General features: G+C 34.9%; 2 protein-coding genes across 2 annotated transcripts; both read left to right on the top strand.

Annotated features, from left to right (window-relative positions):
• Positions 1-1,348: 1,348 nt before the first annotated feature.
• LOC143602020 (ABC transporter G family member 36-like) lies at positions 1,349-3,917 on the top strand. Its single transcript, XM_077079276.1, has 8 exons — positions 1,349-1,541; positions 1,626-1,955; positions 2,033-2,407; positions 2,485-2,618; positions 2,702-2,929; positions 3,019-3,190; positions 3,270-3,524; positions 3,645-3,917. Exons 1-8 carry the CDS (start codon positions 1,359-1,361, stop codon positions 3,915-3,917), a joined length of 1,950 nt encoding a protein of 649 aa, XP_076935391.1. The 5' UTR covers positions 1,349-1,358.
• A 3,941-nt stretch (positions 3,918-7,858) lies between these two features.
• Positions 7,859-11,528, top strand: LOC143602023 (uncharacterized). The gene is made up of 4 exons (XM_077079277.1): positions 7,859-8,623; positions 9,523-9,566; positions 9,645-9,782; positions 11,383-11,528. The coding sequence occupies exons 1-4, from the start codon at positions 8,461-8,463 to the stop codon at positions 11,419-11,421; spliced, it is 384 nt and encodes a 127-aa protein (XP_076935392.1). The 5' UTR covers positions 7,859-8,460; the 3' UTR covers positions 11,422-11,528.
• The last annotated feature ends 9,788 nt before the right edge of the window (positions 11,529-21,316 follow it).

Genomic DNA, 21,316 nt, shown 5'->3' with positions numbered 1-21,316 from the left:
CAGTAAGTGAATTTGGTCAGCGGTTTAAGAGTTTTCATGTAGGGGAGAAACTAAAACACGAGCTATGTGTCCCGTATGACAAGAATCAAAGCCACAAGGCTGCTTTAGTGTATGAGAAGTACTTGGTGCCCAAAATGGATCTCCTTAAGGCCTCATGGGATAAAGAAATATTGCTGATGAAAAGAAACGCTCCTATATATGTTTTCAGAACCATACAAGTCCTATTTATATCCTTTATTTGCACAACTTTGTATCTCAGGACCACAATGCACCATAGGAACGAAATAGACGGGTCCATTTACGTAGGTGCACTTTTATGTAGTATGCTTATTAACATGTTTAACGGGCTTGTTGATGTGCCATTCACTATCATGAGACTTCCTGTTGTTTACAAACAACGAGACCTCTTGTTCCACCCACCATGGGTCTTCACATTACCAACTTTCTTGCTTCGAATTCCCATATCTGTGATAGAAAGTTTTATGTGGACTGTTGTTCTACACTGGGGTGTTGGACTTGCCCCTGATGGTGGCAGGTAACCAGTTTTTTCTTTTTTTTTAATCATTTTTAGTGTATATATTATAACATTATATGCTAATCGAATATATTGCATCTCCAGGTTCTTCAAGCATGTGCTGTTAATTTTTCTGATCCAAAATTTGGCAGCAGGATTGTTTAGGTTAATTGCAGGAGTTTGTAAAACGATGAATATAGCCAACACAGGTGGATCTGTTGTACTTCTGCTAATATTTATGTTGGGCGGTTTCGTTCTACCTAAAACCGAAATTCCAGACGCGTGGGAATGGGCTTATTGGCTATCACCCTTGTCATATATCTTCAAGTCCATTACCATCAATGAATTCCTCGACTCTAGATGGACCAGAAAAAGAGTATGATCTTAGTTTTAGAGAAAAATATTATTGATTACTACAAAATAAGAATATATTTTATGTTTCACTTGTCTTCACAGAGTACCGACAATACAACCAATTTAGGGTTTGCTGTGTTAAAGAATATGGATGTCCCAACTTCAGAAAGCTCATACTGGATTGGTGCCGGTGCTCTTCTTGGTTTTGTATTTCTTTTCAATATCCTATTCACTGTGTCCCTTATGTATTTACAACGTAAGTTAGGTTATGTTATAAGATGGTTCTTAATTAAGACATATATATGAATTTTAATTTCTATCACTAAACATGTTGATTATTTTATTTGCTAACCAGCCCCTGGTAAACCACAAGCTATAATCTCTAAGGAAGAAGTTGCGGCCGGAGATGGTCATGCTATTGAAGGAGACAGTTCAAGTATGAAATCTGGGTTCCAGAAAATTACCAGTTTTATATTTGGTATATGTATATATGCACGGAAATCATGTCCATAATCTAACTAAAATAAATATTGTAGATGAAAATAAGAAAATTCACAAGATTCGTTCTTCCATTTCGGATACTAACGGTGCATCTAAGAAAGGGATGGTTCTTCCATTTACTCCACTCGCCATGTCTTTCGACAACATGAATTATTATGTTGATATTCCTAGTGTAAGCTCTTAATTTCTTTAAAGTGTTATCAATTTATTCATATATTTTCATAGATTAAAACTGTAGATAATTTTTTTGTTACAGGAAATGAGAGAAAGTATGGCTGATAATAGGTTGCAATTACTAGGTGACGTAACGGGTGCTTTTAGACCTGGAGTCCTAACTGCGTTGATGGGAGTAAGTGGTGCTGGAAAAACCACGTTAATGGACGTCTTAGCAGGACGAAAAACAGGTGGTTATATTGAGGGAGATATTAGAATATCTGGATTCCCAAAGAAGCAAGAAACATTTGCTAGAATTTCCGGATATTGTGAACAGACTGATATACACTCTCCAACAATAACCGTTCATGAATCTTTAATCTACTCAGCTTTCCTACGTCTCTCAAAAGAAGTTAACAAAGAAGACAAAATGGTAGAATACAATTAGTATTATCAATTAATGAAAAGGACAAAGATTCAGTAACAATACTTTTGCTTTTATGTTTTCAGATTTTTGTGAATGAAGTGATGGAGCTGGTTGAACTTGAAAATATCAAGGATGCAATAGTTGGACTTCCGGGAGTTAGTGGTTTATCAACAGAACAAAGAAAAAGGCTAACAATTGCAGTTGAGCTTGTTGCTAATCCTTCAATTATTTTCATGGACGAACCAACTTCTGGGCTTGATGCAAGAGCAGCAGCTATTGTTATGAGAGCCGTAAGAAACACTGTTGACACAGGAAGAACAGTTGTTTGTACCATTCATCAGCCTAGCATTGATATCTTTGAATCCTTTGATGAGTTGTTATTACTTAAAAGAGGAGGTCAAGTTATCTACTCAGGCCCTCTTGGTAGACATTCTCAACAAATCATTGAGTATTTTGAGGTACTATATCTTCCACGATAGATATAAAAAATAAAACACTGATGTAAATAAGAGTTTTGCTCATTATGTATTATCAGGCTATTAATGGGGTCCCAAAGGTTCCCGAAAAATACAATCCCGCGACGTGGATGTTGGAAGTGACCTCAAGCGCAGCAGAGATACGACTTGGTATTGATTTTGCTGAACATTTCACCATGTCATCTTTGCATCAGTAAGTCATTTGCATATGATCAATGTAAATTAAAAGTCTCAACTATTTATATGATACAAAACTTAATTAATGTGATAATTAAGGAGGAACAAGGCATTGGTGAAGGAATTAAGTGTACCTCCACCTGGAGCCGTAGATCTTCACTTTGAAACCCAATATGCTCAATCTTCATGGGGACAGTTCAAGTCTTGCTTATGGAAAATGTGGCGAAGTTACTGGCAAAACCCTGATTACAACCTTGTCCGTTTCTGCTTCACCTTGCTTTGTGCACTCGTTGTTGGGACGATATTTTGGAAAATTGGCAATAAAAAGTAAAGCTTCCCTTGAATTTTAATTTATAGTTTGCATGAATATAAAATTACATGATTTTCTTTCTTGATTGTTGATTAAATAATTTCAGGTCTAGCAGCAATGATCTTAAAACAGTCATTGGCGCCATGTACGTGGCTGTATTTTTTGTTGGTATTAACAACTGCCAAACCGTGCAGCCAGTTGTTGCTACGGAAAGAACCGTGTTTTATCGAGAAAGAGCGGCTGGGATGTACTCTTCTTTACCTTACGCCATGGCACAGGTTGGTATTGTTTCTAAAATGAATATTTAATTACATACTTAGAACTTTTAGTGAATTGTATTATTGAATTGGGGTTAAGGTAATTGTGGAGATACCATATGTATTAGTACAAGCAGTATACTACTGTGCAATAGTGTATTCCATGGTGTCATTCGAATGGAAAGCAGCTAAATTCTTCTGGTTTTTCTTCATCAACTTCTTTTCATTTCTCTACTTCACATACTTTGGAATGATGACGGTTTCCATCACACCAAATGAGCAAGGAGCTGCTATATTCGCTTCCGGATTTTACCTACTTTTCCATACCTTCTCAGGGTTTTATATCCCACGACCCGTAAGAACTCAACTTCATCTTTCTGATTACTTTTATTTTTATTTTTTCTTTAAATGAAAAAACGAAAGATTCTTATAGAAAGAATATGTATTTGACTAACATTGACTTGTTGAACTTTAGAAAATTCCCGGATGGTGGATTTGGTACTACTGGATATGCCCAATGGCGTGGACTGTTTACGGGTGCATTGTTTCACAGTATCATGATGCAAATAATGAAATTGTTGTGCTTGGACAGTCACCTAACCCAACCATGGCTGGTTTTATCAATGACTACTATGCTTTTGAATTGGATTTTATGGGTCCTGTAGCTGCTGTTCTTGTTGGATTTTGTGTGTTCTTTGCCTTGCTTTATGCTTTCTTTCTTAGGACTTTGAACTTCCAAATGAGATAGAACGCATGTAACTCAATTCCATGTTTGTAATATGTATAAATATTTTATGTTTTAAGTAAAACCTTGTTCAATTTTTTGTAATGTAATTCTACTATTGAGCATGTATTATTACATATATATTAATCATAGTAGTCCTACGCTTTTGTTCATTGTTTCTTGTTATAATATAAGCATATATTTTCCATTTTTTGACATAATTTTTTGGTATGTCAAAGTATGTTTTATACATCAGTGTTACAAGATTTTGTCTTCATAAAGTAGATATATATACAAACTTCCTATGTTTTCTTTTTTCTGCATTTATTGCCTCGAGGACACCAATTAATTAATTTCCCATAGATAACTCGTTTCGTTTGATTTTTCTTTTCTTTATTTTTTTTGAACGACTAACAAAATTTGTAACACGCTAGAAACACCATTACAATCACAAACACTGAAAGAAAATCAGCACGTCGCCAAAAGAACAAGAAAGACACAAGTATTGAAATCACAACCCGTTATACAATAAGCCGACACCAATCCTCCCAAGTAAGACATCTTCTTTCCCCCCTATTTTTTATCCAAAGAAATTCTAACACATTTATTTCCTCCATCAAACATACAAGATGAATAGGACTTCCCTTGTGAACCAACGCATTTCTCCATTTCCACAAAATCCAAGTCACAATCAAACACACCGCATGGAAAACTCTTGCTTTTTCCATTGGAACTTCGGAAACTTATGAAGTTCTATAATATCCCGAAAGCTAGAAAAGGAAGAAGAAGGGTATTTTATACCATTGTGAAACCAAACACATACATTGTGCAAGGCCGCATGACACAAACACATGTTCAACTGACTCTTCTATCTCGCCACAAAATTGGTAAAGAAGCGATTGAACCGGGATATTCCTTTTTGTCAAATTGTCGAAAGTTGGCAACCGACCTAGGACCGCCCACACTACAAATAAAAAGCCATCTAGTGGCACACATTTTTAATGGCATTTAGCTTATATGCCACTAATTTAAGTTTTTAATGGCACTTTGTGTATGCGATCTTTGTTATAACAGATTTTTAGTGGCACTTAGTTTTTATGCCACTAATTTATGATTTCAGTGGCACTTTGCGTATGCTACTAAAAATCTAGTGTCACACGTTTTTAATGGCATTTAGCTCTTGTACCACTAATTTAGTTTTTGATGACACTTTGCGTATGTCATCTTTTCTTATAACACATTTTTAGTGACATTTAGTTTTAGTGGCACTAATTTATGATTTTCGTGGCACTTTGTTTATGCCACTAAAATTTTAGTGTCATGTGTTTTTTATGATTTTGACATTTAGTTTTAATGCCACTAATATGTTAATATGTTTTCAATGTGACTGATTATATGTTAATATATATGTTTTCAATGTGAATAATTATAATTGTATACGCGTAAACAAACCGAAACACACATTACACATGGGAGATCACTTATAGTTTATATCCTTCAATTTATTTTTGGTTCTTCTCTAAACTATCTTAAATCACATTTAATATATGCACGGTTTAATAACTATTCCAAATTAAAATGATCAACTCTCACTTAAACTTTAAACGAGCGTTCATATATATATTTAGGGGTGGGATCTAGAGAGAACTCATTTTAAATAGAGAACTAGAGAATTAGTAAAGAGTTATTTTTAACTATTTATAAAAACATATTTGTGATATATATATATATATATATATATATATATATATAGGTGGGATCTAGAGAGAACTCATTTTAAATAGAGAACTAGAGAATTAGTAAAGAGTTATTTTTAACTATTTATAAAAAAATATTTTGTGATTTCTTTTTCTTTCCTCCTTCTAATAAGATGATATTGTTCCTAAAAAAAAAGCTTGCCGGTGTAGTACTGTAGTGCATATGTGCACTAATGCCTATTGCATATATACAATAGTGTTTTATTGCATATAATACAACACAATTGCATTATCCAATACACATTATTGAATATATGCAAATATGACACTAATAATTGTATGCAAAACACATTGTCGCATATATGTAATACAACACTAATGCACATATGCACTGTATCGATTTTTTTTAATTTTTGTATATAATATAACAATATTGCAAATATACAATACAAACAACTATATATATGCTATTCAACATTATTTAAAATATCAAAATACACACTATTGCACATATGCATTATAAAAAAAGTCGGTGTATTGCATATATGCATTACTCGTTAATTTTTTTATTTTTTTTATGTTTATATTTTTTTGTGGTGAAGAATAACAACATATAAGAAGGATGAAAGAAAAAAAAATTTAAAAATATTTTTTTTAATTAAATTAAAAATATTTCATTATTAATTCTCTAGTTCTCTCCATAAAATAGAGTTCTCTCATGATCATCTCTCTCTCTCTCTATATATATAATATATATATATAGATAAAGGATCCAATACAATAATCCTTAATCGTACATTACGTACGCGACTCGCATCCCCGTCGATTTCAAATAACACGCGGAGGCAATATTGTAATATTCATCAAATCGTTGCTCCCATCAATTTCATCCACCTTCAACATGACAGTTCAGCAATCCGTCACCATCAAACGATCCTGTCCACCGTCCACATCCAATGATTTCGTCCACCGTACACCATCTTCCTCCATCACGACCTGTTGATAAAATTGACCAATTGAAATTGAAATTGACCAATTAAACTTTGAAATTGGTCCAATTAATCATCAATTTGAAGTTTCAATTGATCAAATTTGAGTTTTGAGTGATGGGTTTTAACTGAATGTTTAAAGTATTAAGCGCCATTTGCAGAAACCCAGTTGCAGACGTTCCATATTTTGTTCATATGATCGAATCAATGATCAAATTAACGGTCGATTGACGATTATTTGATGATTATGAGATTATATGAAGTGATTTCAGTGTTCAATATTATGTTTACAGGTGTTTAATTTTTTTTTCTGTTAGTTTTAGAAGTTCTGAACACCCAGAACTTCTTAGAACTTCTAAACTTTATCAGAACTTCTAAACTTTTTTAACACCCAGAACTTCTTAGAACTTCTAAACTTTATCAGAACTTATAAACTTTTTTTAACAACCTAACTTCTTAGAACGTATTAGAAAGTTTCAAAGATGTTCATTGTTTTTTGATCACCCAGAACTTCATTTAACGTTTTAGAACGTTTAAATATGATTTTTTTGGTCAGAACGTTTAAAGGTCTTCAGTTTTGTTTCAGAACGTTTAAACATTCGATTGAGTGCGTTATTTCTGCAAATCCATAATCGATTGATGATTCTAAAGCCTCTTACACATCAATTCGATTGATTAAATCATCAATAATTTTGGTGTTTATTTTGGTCAGAACATTTAAACTTTGAGCAGAACATTTAAACATGAACCCTAATCATAGCTCAATTAAGTGTGTTAATTTGTATTTTCATAATCGATTGATGAATCTAAAGCCACTTACACATCAATTCGATTCATTAAATCATCAAATTTTGATCAATTTGAAGATTTTTAATGTTCAGGGACGTTCTATTTCAATTTTGGTTTTTGACTTTAGAGATTTCATACTTTAAGCTGTGATTAGAGTTTAGAAATTGGATTAGATTAATTGAGCGGCAAGTTCCGAATTTGGATCAGAGTTGATTTGTAATCGACGAATTTTGATCGCGAACTACTATTGGGTTATTTACGAAATTGCCACCACGCGTTTTTTAATCAAACGCTCTGGAATGTCGCGGACCTAATATATGATAAGCCATTATTGTACGTTAACCCACCCCTATATATATATATATATAGTCACCTTTGACTTCAAAACCATTATATATGATAAGCCATTATTGTACGTTAACCCACCCCTGTATATATATATATATATCAACAAAAAAAAAACCATTAATATATCAAGATTATACCTATCTTTTTATTTGTCTGCACATCACCAAATCTCCGATGATGTGAGCGTCTTTGGCGATATTTCTCTGGTAACCGTCTCCACATCACCAAATCTCTGGCGACGGTAACGTCTTCACATCACCAAATCTCTGGCGACGGTAACGTCTACACATCACCAAATCTCTAGCTTAATACGAGCTTAATTGTTTAACGAATTGAAATTGGTTTTAAGTACTTAACTGAAATACGAGCTTAATTGTATAACTGTACTGAATTCTGATTATGCAATTGAGCTTACTGAAATTAGGTTTAAGTGTTTAACTGAAATTAGGTTATTTGTTATGAATTGTTATTATGCAATTGAGCTTAATTGTTATTTGTGATTGAGATGTTAGTTGAAATTAGGTTAACTGTATGATTAAGATGTTAGGTTATTGTTTAGCTCAATTATTGAATCATTTAATTGCTGTTTAGTTATTTCTTAATTGACTGATCGTTGTAATCGATTATCGAATCAATCAGTTGCTGTTAGGTTCAATATGCTAGTGAATGATAAGGTCATACACGTTGTTTAATAATTAATATGCTAGTAATGATGTTTGAATTATATGTTTTTTAATAGATAGTATGGGTAAACGCAAGAGGCTATGTATAGTTTCTAGCGACTTGGAAGAGACTGTTGAAGAAAATGTTGTAGATAATGAGCAATATGAAACTCAAGGTGATGATACCAGCAAAATTCAAGGTGATCAATCAGATTCCGAAGAATGTCGATTTACAAATGGACAAGGTAACGATTTAACCTAATTTGACTGTACATGTACACCTAGTTATAATAATATTTATTTAGTTGTAGTTAGGTATTGATCGTTAACAAGTTAAAATTTCTTTGACCAATACTAGTTAAAAAAGCCTAAAATAAATATATAAGCTATTTTGTCCAGGTTATACTTTTGGTTTTCATTGATTCAATTCAGTTATACTAGGCGTGTAAACAAGCCGAGATGATCCCAAGTTCGCCTAGGCTCAAGCTCGGGTCGTTTAACTTATGAGAGCTTGAGCTCGGCTCGTTTAACTTATGAGAGCTTGAGCTCGGCTCATTTCAAGTTCTATTTCTAAAGCTCGAGCTTGGCTCATGAGTAGTTTTTCAGTCTCTAGCTCTTCTCGGTTCGGATCGACTCGTTTATTATTTGTCAACTACTTTATACATTTATAGTAATAATATTTGCATTCCTTATATTATAATTTTTGTATATAACATAATATATTATTTTATTTTATTCTATATATAATTACTGGTATATAAATGTATCATTAATATATTAAGTAAGACTTATATATAAATATTAGGCTCGTTTAGGCTCACCACCTAGCTCGATAAGTGAAGCTCTGGCTCGAGCACATTTATCAAAAACACTTATTTAGGCTCAAGATCGTTTAAGCTTGGTTTGATTCGAGCTTTTAGCTAGTCGATCCCGACTATCTCACAAGCGGCTCGGCTAGCTTACACCCTAGTTTTGACCCCACCCCAGTTTTAACTGTCTCACGAACCGACCCACTTGTTTTGCCAGGCTTAATATTTCTTTTTAACCAGCCTGGGAATGAAGGATTCATGGGGACCCTTGAAGGCTCTGGCAGTTGCAAGTATTATTAATGGCATTGGTGATGTGGTGCTCTGCTTATTTTTAGGGTACGGTATTGCAAGAGCCGCATGGGCAACAATGGTGTCTCAGGTATGATTTAATGAAATTGTTTAACATGGATTGGTTAAGTTGTCGTATAGGTCGTGTGACACCTCACACATATTGTAGGTGGTTGCAGGATTTATGATGGTTGAAGCTCTGAAAGATAAAGGGTATAATGGTTATGTGGTTGCGGCTCCATCGGCTAATGAACTTGTACAAATATTCAAACTTGTTGCTCCGGTATTTATAATGATGATGTCAAAGGTTTGTATTATTATTTCCAAAAAGATAACGGGCCAAATAAAAAAAAGTGACCAGATTCTCTCAACTAGTTATAACTATTCGAACTAGTTGCAATGCGATTCTCTGAACTACACATTTCCATTTTCTATATGTAACGACATTAATTAACAATTCGGTTACTCTGAATAGAGAAAATGTTGATTCAATGGTTCTCTGAGTCTCAAATTTCATTCAAGTATATATTTGATTCAATAAGTCATAAATCTAACTTAAGTATATGATCGTCTAAACCAAGAAGCCAACAGAGACTAGTTATTACCAGTGGCACATGCCGCCCCTGGGAATCTGGGATCCTTTTCTGTTTCCAGCCCATTGAGCCACTCGACTATTCATCGGTTGGTTAGAAACGGAAACTGAGCCCGTGTGGCAGTATCCGCAGGTGAAAATAGTCTTACCTCCATGATTCAACTGGCTTGGTTTAAATGAGCATGTAGTTGAATTAAAAATTTGACTTATTGAATTAATTGATATACTTGAACGAAATTTGCACTCTGAGGAACTGTTGAAGAAACCTAATTGTTAACCATTGTTGTTATTTTATAGAAAATGGAAATGTTATCGTTAAGAGAATTGCATTTTAATTAGTGTTGTTTTTATACATTTGGAGAAATGAGATAGTTATAACTAATTGGAGACATCGGCAAAGCTTAATAATGCCACCCCCCCACCTTGCGCGTTTTTTTGCTCAGTAGTGTCGATTGTGTCTGGTTGAATTGTTCAACTCAAACACAAAATAATAATGGTAATTTGTTTTATGTGATTTGTTTATAACTAGAGGTGCAAATCCTAACCGGTTACTTTTCAATTGTAATTAATGATTAGGAACCGGCTAGGGATTTTCACATACGAACCATTTAAACTAAACCGGTTAACGAACATATATATATATATATATATATATATATATATATATATATATATATATATATATAATGAGTATTATTACAGAACTCTTAAATTATTTAAGAACTTGAAAGAACCCTTGAAAATTAACGTTTTTATAAAAATATTTGTATGCCAGTGTTATTTGAGTGTAGTTTTATCATTTTTTATATCTATATTTACGATTACAATTTTGAAAATTAGCTTTTATACATATTTATGTTTTTTGTAACACATATGTAAATTTGTTAGTACATAAATTTTACACATATGTAAACTTGTGATTAATATATGTAACCAAAAATTTATATATAAAAGATGATAATACTACTCTTAAATAATGTTAATATGTAAAAAAAATGTTTGGTTGTTATGAGTTCCTAAGAGTTCTTAACTTTTTTAGAGTTCTTAAATGATACTAACCCTATATTTATATATATATATATATATATAAAATAAAAATATTTGCCTCGTTAGCCGGCTCGAGCTCGACAATGAAACTTGGGCTCGTTTATAGAATGAGCTTATTTTTAGGCTCGGGCTAGTTTAGCTTTTTCACAAGCGTTGAGATGGTTGATTTTAATAGGTTATTATCGATTTTTGATTAATAATTAAGTATGCTACACAAGTTAGTGTCCATATTATTTACATATTGAAAAGTTTTTATTTTTCTTATTAGGCACCTTGCATGAAGATTGAAGATGGTGAAAGAGGTTAACAAGTGTGATGAAGTTTTTAGTTTTTATTCGAATATTTGTTATTTTTATTTTTATATGATTGATTTTTGACTTGACTTGAGAGTTATTAGACATATAATATACATATGGAATGTGATTGGTGTGTGTTTAGAATGCGATTGAACTTCTAGTTGTGGTCAAGATATTATAATTTCTATGTTTGACGGTTTTATTTTTATTTTATGTTGGTAGACGGATAAAAATGCCACTAAAAGTCCGAAATGTTATTAATGGCATACGAAAAAATGCCACTAAAAGTCCGAAATGTTATTAATGGCATATGAAAAAATGCCACTAAAAGTCCAAAATGATTTTATGGAATACGGATAAAAATGGCACTGAAAGTCCAAAATGTTGTTAATGGTATATGGAAAAAAAATGCCACTAAAAGTCCAAAAATATTTTAATGGCATACGGATAAAAATGCCACTGAAAGTCCAAAATGTTTTAATGACATGGAAAAAAATGTCACTAAAAGTCCTAAATATTTTTAATGGCACACGAAAATAAGTGCCACTAAAAGCCGAAAAGTTTGTGTGGCAGACGAGAAAAGTGCCACTAAAAGATTTTAGTGGTAGCGCTTCTAGTGGCACTTTTTTTGTGTGTCACTCATTCCAATAAGGTTCTTTAGTGACACTTCTTTGGTTTCTTGTGACACTTTTTGTATGCCATTAAATGGCTTTTTATTTGTAGTGCCACCACACCACAAAACCCACTTTTTTGGGACCAACTTGTACCATTCAAAGACATAATTAGGGGTTACAAATGAGTTCAATTGAAGTCTATCATTAACACTCCCAACCGAAAAACATACCAGTTGGGTCACAAGCCCAAACAACCACATCCTGACCCGATCCAATTAAAACCCCTTGACACAACTGAAGTAAATCTTTTAGTTCCTCAATTTCTGTCATACCAACCGGCTCCCTCGATCACTCTCAACGACCGCATTGTTGGGTTCGTAGGCCTTTTGTGGCCCGGCTTATTATATCAAGTCCATAGGGCATACAGGTGTAGGGTGGCAAGACCGAAGCCCGACCCGGTTTGGAATTCTTGTTCAATAATTTACAAACGCTATGTACTTGTAATTATTTGTCACTCAATAAAGAATATCTAATTGTCACCCGCGGACGTTGGTCAGTTTAGCCAAACCACGTTAAATCCTCGTGTCCCTTTAATGCTTTCGTGTTAGTGTTCAGTTTCATGTGTACGTTTAATCCTAACAAGTGGTATAAAGAGGTTAGGTTTTTTACACACGTACATAACACACTGAATCAGCCAAGTCACCGCCAGAAACTTCCAACCGTCGTCACCGACTGCGCCAGGGTTCCGCGGCTGCTACATTTTTTCGATCGCCGTAAGGATTTGCGCCGCTACTAAACCCAGCGCGACGATCAGGCCTTGGAAACTGTTCCGAAAGTCATTTACGCATCACCAACGTGTACGTGAGCTATTTTACGCTGTCGATCATCTGCCGTTTTATTTATTTTCCATTTGTTTGCACTACAATAAATTGGGGTGTTTACCAACACATAACTTACCTACACACCTAAATATGTGGGTAAATACCTACACATGTTTATATATGTGTGAGTAATGGTTGATGATATCTCTTTATATTGACCAACACTTAATATGTGTTGGTAATACGTTTTACTCACACTTGGAATTGGTGGGAAAATTTCCCCCCAAAAGTGACGATAATTTAAACATTGAATTACCTACACATGTGACAAATTTTCGTTATGTGTTGATAAATTATCTACATATATGTAAAAAACTAATATAAGTGTGGGTAATCGATTATGTTTACCAACACATAGTATTTGTAAAAAAATATGTAGATAAATCAAGTAAATAACATTTTATTTTATTATTTGAAAATGACGTGGAAAATTAAATAACTACACATATTTATAAATGTTTAATATGTGTAGTTATTGAATACATAAAATTAAGTATAAATAAATCTTTATTTAACTTTTGAAAATGGCATGTGTATGTATGTATGTATGTATGTATGTATGTATGTATGTATGTATGTATGTATCTTATGTGTAGTTATTATAAACTAAGAAAATAAATCTTTATCTTATTTTTGAAAATGACATGGCAAAATAAACACCTACACATACTTAAAATTGTATAAAATGTGTAGATATTAAATACACACTATTAAAAAAATGACCATTATGGACTGAATTACTAGGGTCATTACTAGTATATTCGGCCAGTTAGGGTTATTATTTGTTAATTATGATAAAACTATGGTCAATTGGATAATTGATGGTCATTTAAGGTTACTCATGCTCAAGTAGTTCGAGTTATGATTAACTATGGTCAATTAAAGGCAATGATGGCTGAGTCAGTAAGGATTGTATATGGTTATTAACTTTTGACCAAAAAGGTTCATTAGTGGTCAAATACGGTTGGTTGGAGTCATTATTTGTCAATTATAATTGAATTGGTTTATTATTAGCTAATTAGGATAAATGTTAGTCAGTTAAAGTCATTCATGGTTAACAGTTCATTATTGTTAAAGTGGTTCGCGATTTGGTCAATCAGAACCAATGATGGTTGATTATACATAATTATTTTTAGTTACGATCGATTACTGTGTATTAGAGGTGGACAAATAAACCGGTTAACCGACCGACCCAAAAATCGAACCGAAACCGAACTGGTTTGAAACTTATTATGTAGAAACTGGTTTTGAACCGAGAAACCGTAGGTTCAGAACTGGTTTGTCATTTTGTCCACCCAAACCAGTTAACCGAAACAGCCAAAACCGGGGAAAAATGGTCATAACTTGAACCAAAACCGATCGTAATCTGGTTATGAAACCGGTTTCAACTCAAATCGAAACCGGTCATAAAATTGTTTTGACTTTTGTTAATCAAGCCGAACTGGTTTGAACCGGTTTTAAATTCTAAACCCGTGTATTAATTAATTTTTTGTATCAAATAGGCTCATTATCGTTCGACTAGAGTTAACCCACCCCCCAACCATGCTATAAAACTTCAAAACCCTCCTACGCTAAATAGTTTTGTTTCTCATATCTCCTCACAAACATCAATCTGGTCATACACTTTAACTCCTTCTTGTATTCATCAGACAATATTCGTGCATTTGTCCATCGATTAATTATTCCTTCTATTCAAGGCTTCAAGCTATCTCGGCATGTTCCTCGTGGTGTTCGATTATTCTAAAAGCGTTGCGATTGCATTCGGAATGATCAACACATATGGAAGAAATTGAAATAAGGTATTGTTATTAACACTAAAATAATCTTTATAACCCTTCATCTCTATTAAAGCAAGCAAGAAACTTTGGAAGAAGACTTCGATTGAAGATTTGTTTACAAGGTTTATTGTCTAGTTTTTCATCTTTTACACCCCAAATATTCAAATAAGTACACTCAATTGAGCTGACGCCTGAGTTTAGTGTACTTGGTTTGAATTTATTGGAATTTTTACATCTGTAAATTGTGGCAAATGTAGCCTAATATGTTAGTGGGTGCATAGTTGGTTTAACAGTTATGAAAGCTAGTAGTACATATGGATGCATCAAATGTGAAAAATAATCTGATAATTGAGTTGCTACAAATATACACCACTATGATTTTGAACTGAATATGCATAATTTCTAGTTTAGGTGTGTAAGTCCATTGTAGTCTACATCTATGTGGGAATTGTTTGTATACTCTGATATTTTCCTGGTTCGATATGAGACTTATAAATGTACAGATATTTGATACTTATGGGTTGAGTAACGAGCTAACGAGTTGGTATTAGAACTAGTTTAAGCTTTTAGGACTGAAAAAACATAGACTATGACTTAATGTAAATTTTAGGGGTGTAAACGAGTTGCATTTGAGCTCGAATAAGGCTTGAACTTGGCTGGTTTTATTCTCTATATATAGAGTTTGAACTTGGCTCGGGCTCAGTTGTTAATTATTTAAGAATTATGTTTATATATTTATGATTATTGTGTGTGTGTGTAGTTTTACACCCCTAAAGTTTTTCCCTGATCTGTGTTGTGATCGTTTTTACTAGTCATAACAAAAAATTTTACCTGGGGATATATGCTAATAACGATGGAGATGTTAAATCTAATAATCATGGAGTTTGAGAATTTTCAATTATTCATGATATTATAGGCAAAAGGTCACACGAGACTTGGTGCCAGAATCTGGATCTTTTAGTCCTAGAATATTGATCTTATATTGTTGAGTGTTGACAAACTATTATAGTTTTTGTTATATTTCCAGGCCTAAGACTTAACTGATCTGGATTCAGCTTGCGTTCTGAAGCCACTGGTTACGGACCGGTAAGCTTTTGCGTATTTTATATTGCATTTTTAGGGAGAAAAGTTTTTTAACAAATTGAATTGTTTTTGCAGGTTATATTACACAATCTATACTTGCAATCGTGGAATGTGTATGGAGAGGTCGCCAAGCTAAGTTGTATGGTTAGTGGTTACTTCAAATATGTTGAAGGATGGAAGATCCAACAAAGGCAAAGACCACACCTCTTATAATGTTAACAAATAAGCTTGGGAAAATACGTGTGGTGTGAGACCCTTATGAATAGTTTTTGTTTTGAAAGATTAAGTAGTTTAGTTTCTATAACTAGTACTTTTCTTTTTGGTTCGAAAGATGATGTATCAAGATTTTTAATTGGCTGTTTACGATTGACCATAAGAAGAAAAGTTATTGTTTCTCTTTTCTTGGAAGTCGTGCCATAAAATGGTAAAAAGGAGGAGCAACAATTGTTTTGTTGTTGTTAGCGGCAGAAGGTTTGACCAGGAAAGAGTTTTTTGGTTGGGCAAGAATTTGGAGAACTTTTACACCAGGTCAATTATTCCATACATTTTCGGTCGTGAGAAAAGTATAGTTGCCAACTAAGAACTTTTTTTAATTTTGGGCAGTTACTTGAATTTATTTTGGGCTCTCGGGTTACAATGGTTTTAGTTTTCTTATTTTGGGCCGAGAAAATAGAATCAGGTCCTATTTTCGTTGAAGAACCGTTGTCAATTAGAAGAATCATTTAAAGAAATGGAAGACCAATGTCAACTGCGTTTGTCATATTTTATCGTTTCAGTTGAAAGTTTCAGTTTTTAATTTTCAGTCTGTTATTCCGTTGCGTTTAAATAGGTTGATTGTTTAACAGAGTTCAGTAAAGCAACCGTTAAGTTCAGGCATGCGCAATTGTTGTGCTTGTCTTTATTTTTATCAGGTTTTTCATTTTAGTCATTGTCATGACAGAAGACGGAAGGTTTCGATACAAAAGTTTTATGGTAAAATTTTAGTTGGTGGCAGATGCAGATTGAAGCACCACTTTGTCAAAAAGACTTTGATGTAGTGCTTGACGATGAAAAAACAGAAAAATTTTCAAATGAAGATTAGAAGAAGTTAGACAAGAAAGCTAGAGCTTGTATTACTTTGTCGTTGTCAGAAGATGTGGCGTTTAACATCATGAAAGAAACCACAGAGCGTGGTATGATGGAGTCATTATCCAACATGTATGAGAAGCCTTCGGCAACTAATGAGGTCTATCTTATCCGAGAGTTAGTGACAACCAGAATGAAAGAGGGTGGGTCAGTTACAACGCATATCAATAATCTTAATTCGATCATGTGTCGGTTAGTGTCAGCCGACATAAAGTGTGATGATGAAGTCCAAGGCTTGTTATTATCATCTTTGCCCGACAATTGGTCGCAAACAGTGACTGCAGTTTGTAGTTCATCTACAAAAATTACTTTTTATGGGATTCGGGATTTGATTCTTGGAGAAGATTCAAGACGTAGAAGTTCAGGTTAATCATCAGGCAATATGTTTGTCACAGAAGGCAGATGTATGGGAAAACAACGAGACAATGGGAGCAGGAAGAGTGGTCAGTCTAGGACTCGTAAAGATATTGAATGTTAGGGTTGTAAAGAGAAGGAACACTTCATGAATCAGTGTCCGAACGGTAAGAAAGAAATGAATGTTACATAAGACGACACAGATGATGGGTCACTAGTGATGAGGCTTTGGTTTGTAGTGTTGAGAGTAACGTTATTGATTGGGTGACGGATTCTGGTACATCGTTTCATGCCACTAAAAGTAGTGAAACGATGAAGAATCTAAAGTTTGGGGATTTTGGAAAGATTCGACTAACAAAAAATGATATTCTAGAGGTTATGGGTATGGGAGATGTTGATTTGATCACTTCATCCGATACTTCTTGGACTTTGAAATACGTGCGTTTGATTTCAGTTGGGTAGGTGGATGACTAGGGGCACGATGTTAAGTTCGGGAATGGGCAGTAGAAAGTAGTCAAAGGGAGTCTTGTGGTTGCTCATGGTAAGAAAATGGGTTCGTTGTATATGGTCGATATGTCACCGAAAGGAGTGGATCCAGTTTTGGTGAAAGACAAAGTCTGATTCACAGAATCTCGTGAGCAGAGGAATGTTCGTTTCGCAAGTAACAAACCCAGAGCTAGAGTGAAAATTTAGGATGAACGAGCTAGGAAGGTTACATCAATCATAGGACATCGTGACAGTGGGAGCACATGTCGTGTTTTAGTTGCAGTTACAGATCGACATTGGATTAAGAAAACTAGTATTCCAGTTGTAAAAGTCTCTCCGGTGGGTTACTTGCTGAATATGAAGAGTGTTTGTTCTCAGTATATCTCAGGATCCGGTAGTTTGTTACAGTGATTGTCGGTAGGGACAGAGAACGAGTCAGTGGTAGGTTTAGCCGTGACTGACGTGTTGGAGCTCTGAGGAGCTTCAATGGGCCTTCAGGTTGATTTATGAGAAGGTGGTGGCAAATAGAAGATGTTTAATGTTCGGATTACAGAAGTACAATCAGGAGTGCAGAAGAGAGTGCTCAAGACCTCCAAGTGGGAGATTGTTGGGTTCGTAAGCCTTGTGTGACCCGGTTTATTATTTAAAGTCCAAAAGGAAAACGGGCGTAGGGTGGACAGACCGAAGCCCGGACCGGTTTGGATATCTTGTTCAATAATTTACAAACCATAGTTCAATCTCTATTTAAATAATGTTATGTACTTGTAAATATTTGTCACTCAATAAAGTATATCTAATTGCAACCCGTGGACGTTGGTCAATTTTTTAGACCGAACAAGGTTAAATCCTTGTGTTCGTTTACTGCTTTCGTGTTAGTGTTCGGTTTCGTGTGTGCGTTTAATCCTAACACGCATATCCACCCATCTAGCATGAAAAGACGGTCTGCCACTAAACATCCTTTGAATTTCTCCAAAGAAAAAGCTTTGGAAACCGAACCCTTAGCAGAACCAACTCGGGCCCGACCCATGTGTCCAACCAAAACCAAGTCTTTTTTTCATTCCTCACCACATGTTGAAAATAACTTCCCATGTCAACTTCTGATTCTTTTAACGCCGAGTTGAGTTTTATAATACGAGTCCACGTCCACGGACACGACCTCGATAACCTTGTCGGTATATAAGACCGTGACCTGGATGCGTGATGTAACCCCATATAACTCTCCACCACAATCCTGCTTTTTCATTTTTAAAACGCCACCACCTTTTTACCAATAATGATATGTTTGAATCTCTTAACCGACGAATCCCAAGACCACCGTATTCAATCGGGGAAACTACCCGATCTCAGGTGATCCAATTAAGTTTGGCTTTCTCTTCCGATACCCCCCCCCCCCCCCCCCCAAAAAAATACCTTCTTAATCTTTCAAGTTTATTCACAATGTCTTCCGGCACTTTTTTATTAATTGGTTCTTTTTTTGAGATAATTATATATTATTATGATATGGCTTAAATATCATATCATAGAACGTGATGATCAGGGGCTGACCCACATAGTGTGGATCGGGGTCCCGGGACACCAATGTTTTTTAAAAATTTATTAGAAGCGGTATATTAAATTTTTTGAGGACCCCATAAGATTTAATACTTGGAACCCATACTATTAATGTTGATGTGGTCTGGTGGAAAGTCCCTTGTTTTATCTTTGAAAGGTCATGGGTTCAAGTCTTACAAGGCTCAGTTTTTGGTTTTTTGTGTTAATTTTTAGTGTTAATCAATCATTTGATTGCTAATGTTGCAATGATAACTTTGGAAACATTCAAACACCTCTAAAATACATATCATTGTTTTCAACTTTATGCATGGTTTTCTTTACAAACATTCAAACACTTTAAAATATCAGTTTTATTTTTCACTAGTTTAAGTTAATGGTTTTTAACACATGCTTATGAAAGGGTGGATCTAGGTTTTATCTCAAAAATGTTTAAGAAAGGGAAAACAAAGTGTTTATGTGTCAACCCGACCCATTTTGACCCGTTCAGGTAGTGATGATTGAAAAGAAAGTTTTATTATGATATTGTTTTTTATTATGTTCTTCGCCTCGACCCGACCTGAACAACGACCGACCCGAAAAATTTGAACACCGAAAATATGGGACCCCATTGGCAAAAAATCCTTGGTCCGCCACTGGTGATGATGAGACTTGATCAAGTAAAATAAAATCAAAGGTTGGTGGACCGATACTCAAGATGTAATCACAATCGATATCAACATTCATCACGATTAAACACTCGCGGTACATACACTACTTGACAATAATAAACAATAAGTGTCATATAAATTTGACTTGTTGGCGTTTATCTTGAGTATAGAAACCAAGAAAAAACACCTTAAGAGACAACCTTAATTTAGCAAATTCTTTCAAGACCAATTAACGAGGGTTGTACGTCTCCAAGAATCACTTAAAATTTCAAGCCTCACGACAAGCATAAAAAGGGGGCCTTTGAAATCACGTTTTTTATTATGTGATAAATAACTTGACAATTTTATCAATTGGTTTGTATTTCCAAAGCCCAATACGAATCAAAGAAAAATAATGGTAGCGGCAGTGGTAGCGGTAGTGGTAGTGGTAGTGGTAGTGTGGCAGTGGCAGTGGTAGTGGCAATGGCAGTGGTAGTGGCAATGGTAGGGTGGTGGCAAGCGGTAGCGGTGGTGGCAAGCGGCGGTGGCGGTGGCGGTGGCAGTGGTAGTGTGGCGGTGGTAGTGGTAGTGTGGCAGTGGTAGTGGCAGTGGCAGTGGCAGTGGCAGTGGTAGGGTAGGGTGGTGGCAAGCGGTAGGTGGCAAGCGGCGGTGGCGGTGGCGGTGGCGGGCGGTGGCAGTGGCAGTGGTGGCTGCGCTGCTGCAGCAGCAGCAGCAGCAGCAGCAGCAGCAGTAGTAGTAGTAGTATAGCAGTGGTAGCAGCAGTAGCAGCAGCAGTGGTAGCAGTGGTAGCAGTAGCAGTAGTAGTAGTAGTAGTAGTAGTAGTATAGCAGTGGTAGCAGCAGCAGTGGTAGCAGTGGTAGCAGTCGCAGTGGCGGCAGCGGCGACAGTGGTGGTGGTGGTGGTGGTCGTCGTCGTGGTTGTGGTCGTAGTGGTGGTAGTGGCAGCAGCAGCAGCAGCATTAAAAATAAGTTACTAAATAGCTCATATAAAACACAAATGAAAGTTTTTTCTATCAACTATAAAAATAAAAATACAACCAATGGAAATTGAACCCATGACATTTGATTCCATACACTATGACTCTTTCATTGGCACCAAACTATAAGCTTATATTTTAAAACAAAATTATATTATTTATATATATATATATATAATTTTTTTAACAATTATAGACCTCTCAGAAGAATGGGTTTGGGTCTATCACCCTCCTCTACCCCGCTTTGGGTGGCCCTGAGGCCAACAATCCATAATTAAAGTGTCCTCCGTGTAAAACAAATGAAAAAAGACCGGCCCCTTATTAGGAGTTGATTCCTCTTAAAAATTCTCTTTTTACCCATACACGAAAGAGTCTCCATCCCAATAATACTAGAAGCTGGTAGGGGATCCC

The sequence above is a fragment of the Bidens hawaiensis genome, unplaced genomic scaffold, assembly GCF_021521415.1.
Source record: "Bidens hawaiensis isolate Kalapana, Puna unplaced genomic scaffold, B.hawaiensis_p1.1 tig00057779_1, whole genome shotgun sequence".
Taxonomy (NCBI): Eukaryota; Viridiplantae; Streptophyta; class Magnoliopsida; order Asterales; family Asteraceae; genus Bidens; species Bidens hawaiensis.
Note: the sequence above shows the minus strand (reverse complement) of the source record. Positions and strands in the feature narration are given on the sequence as shown.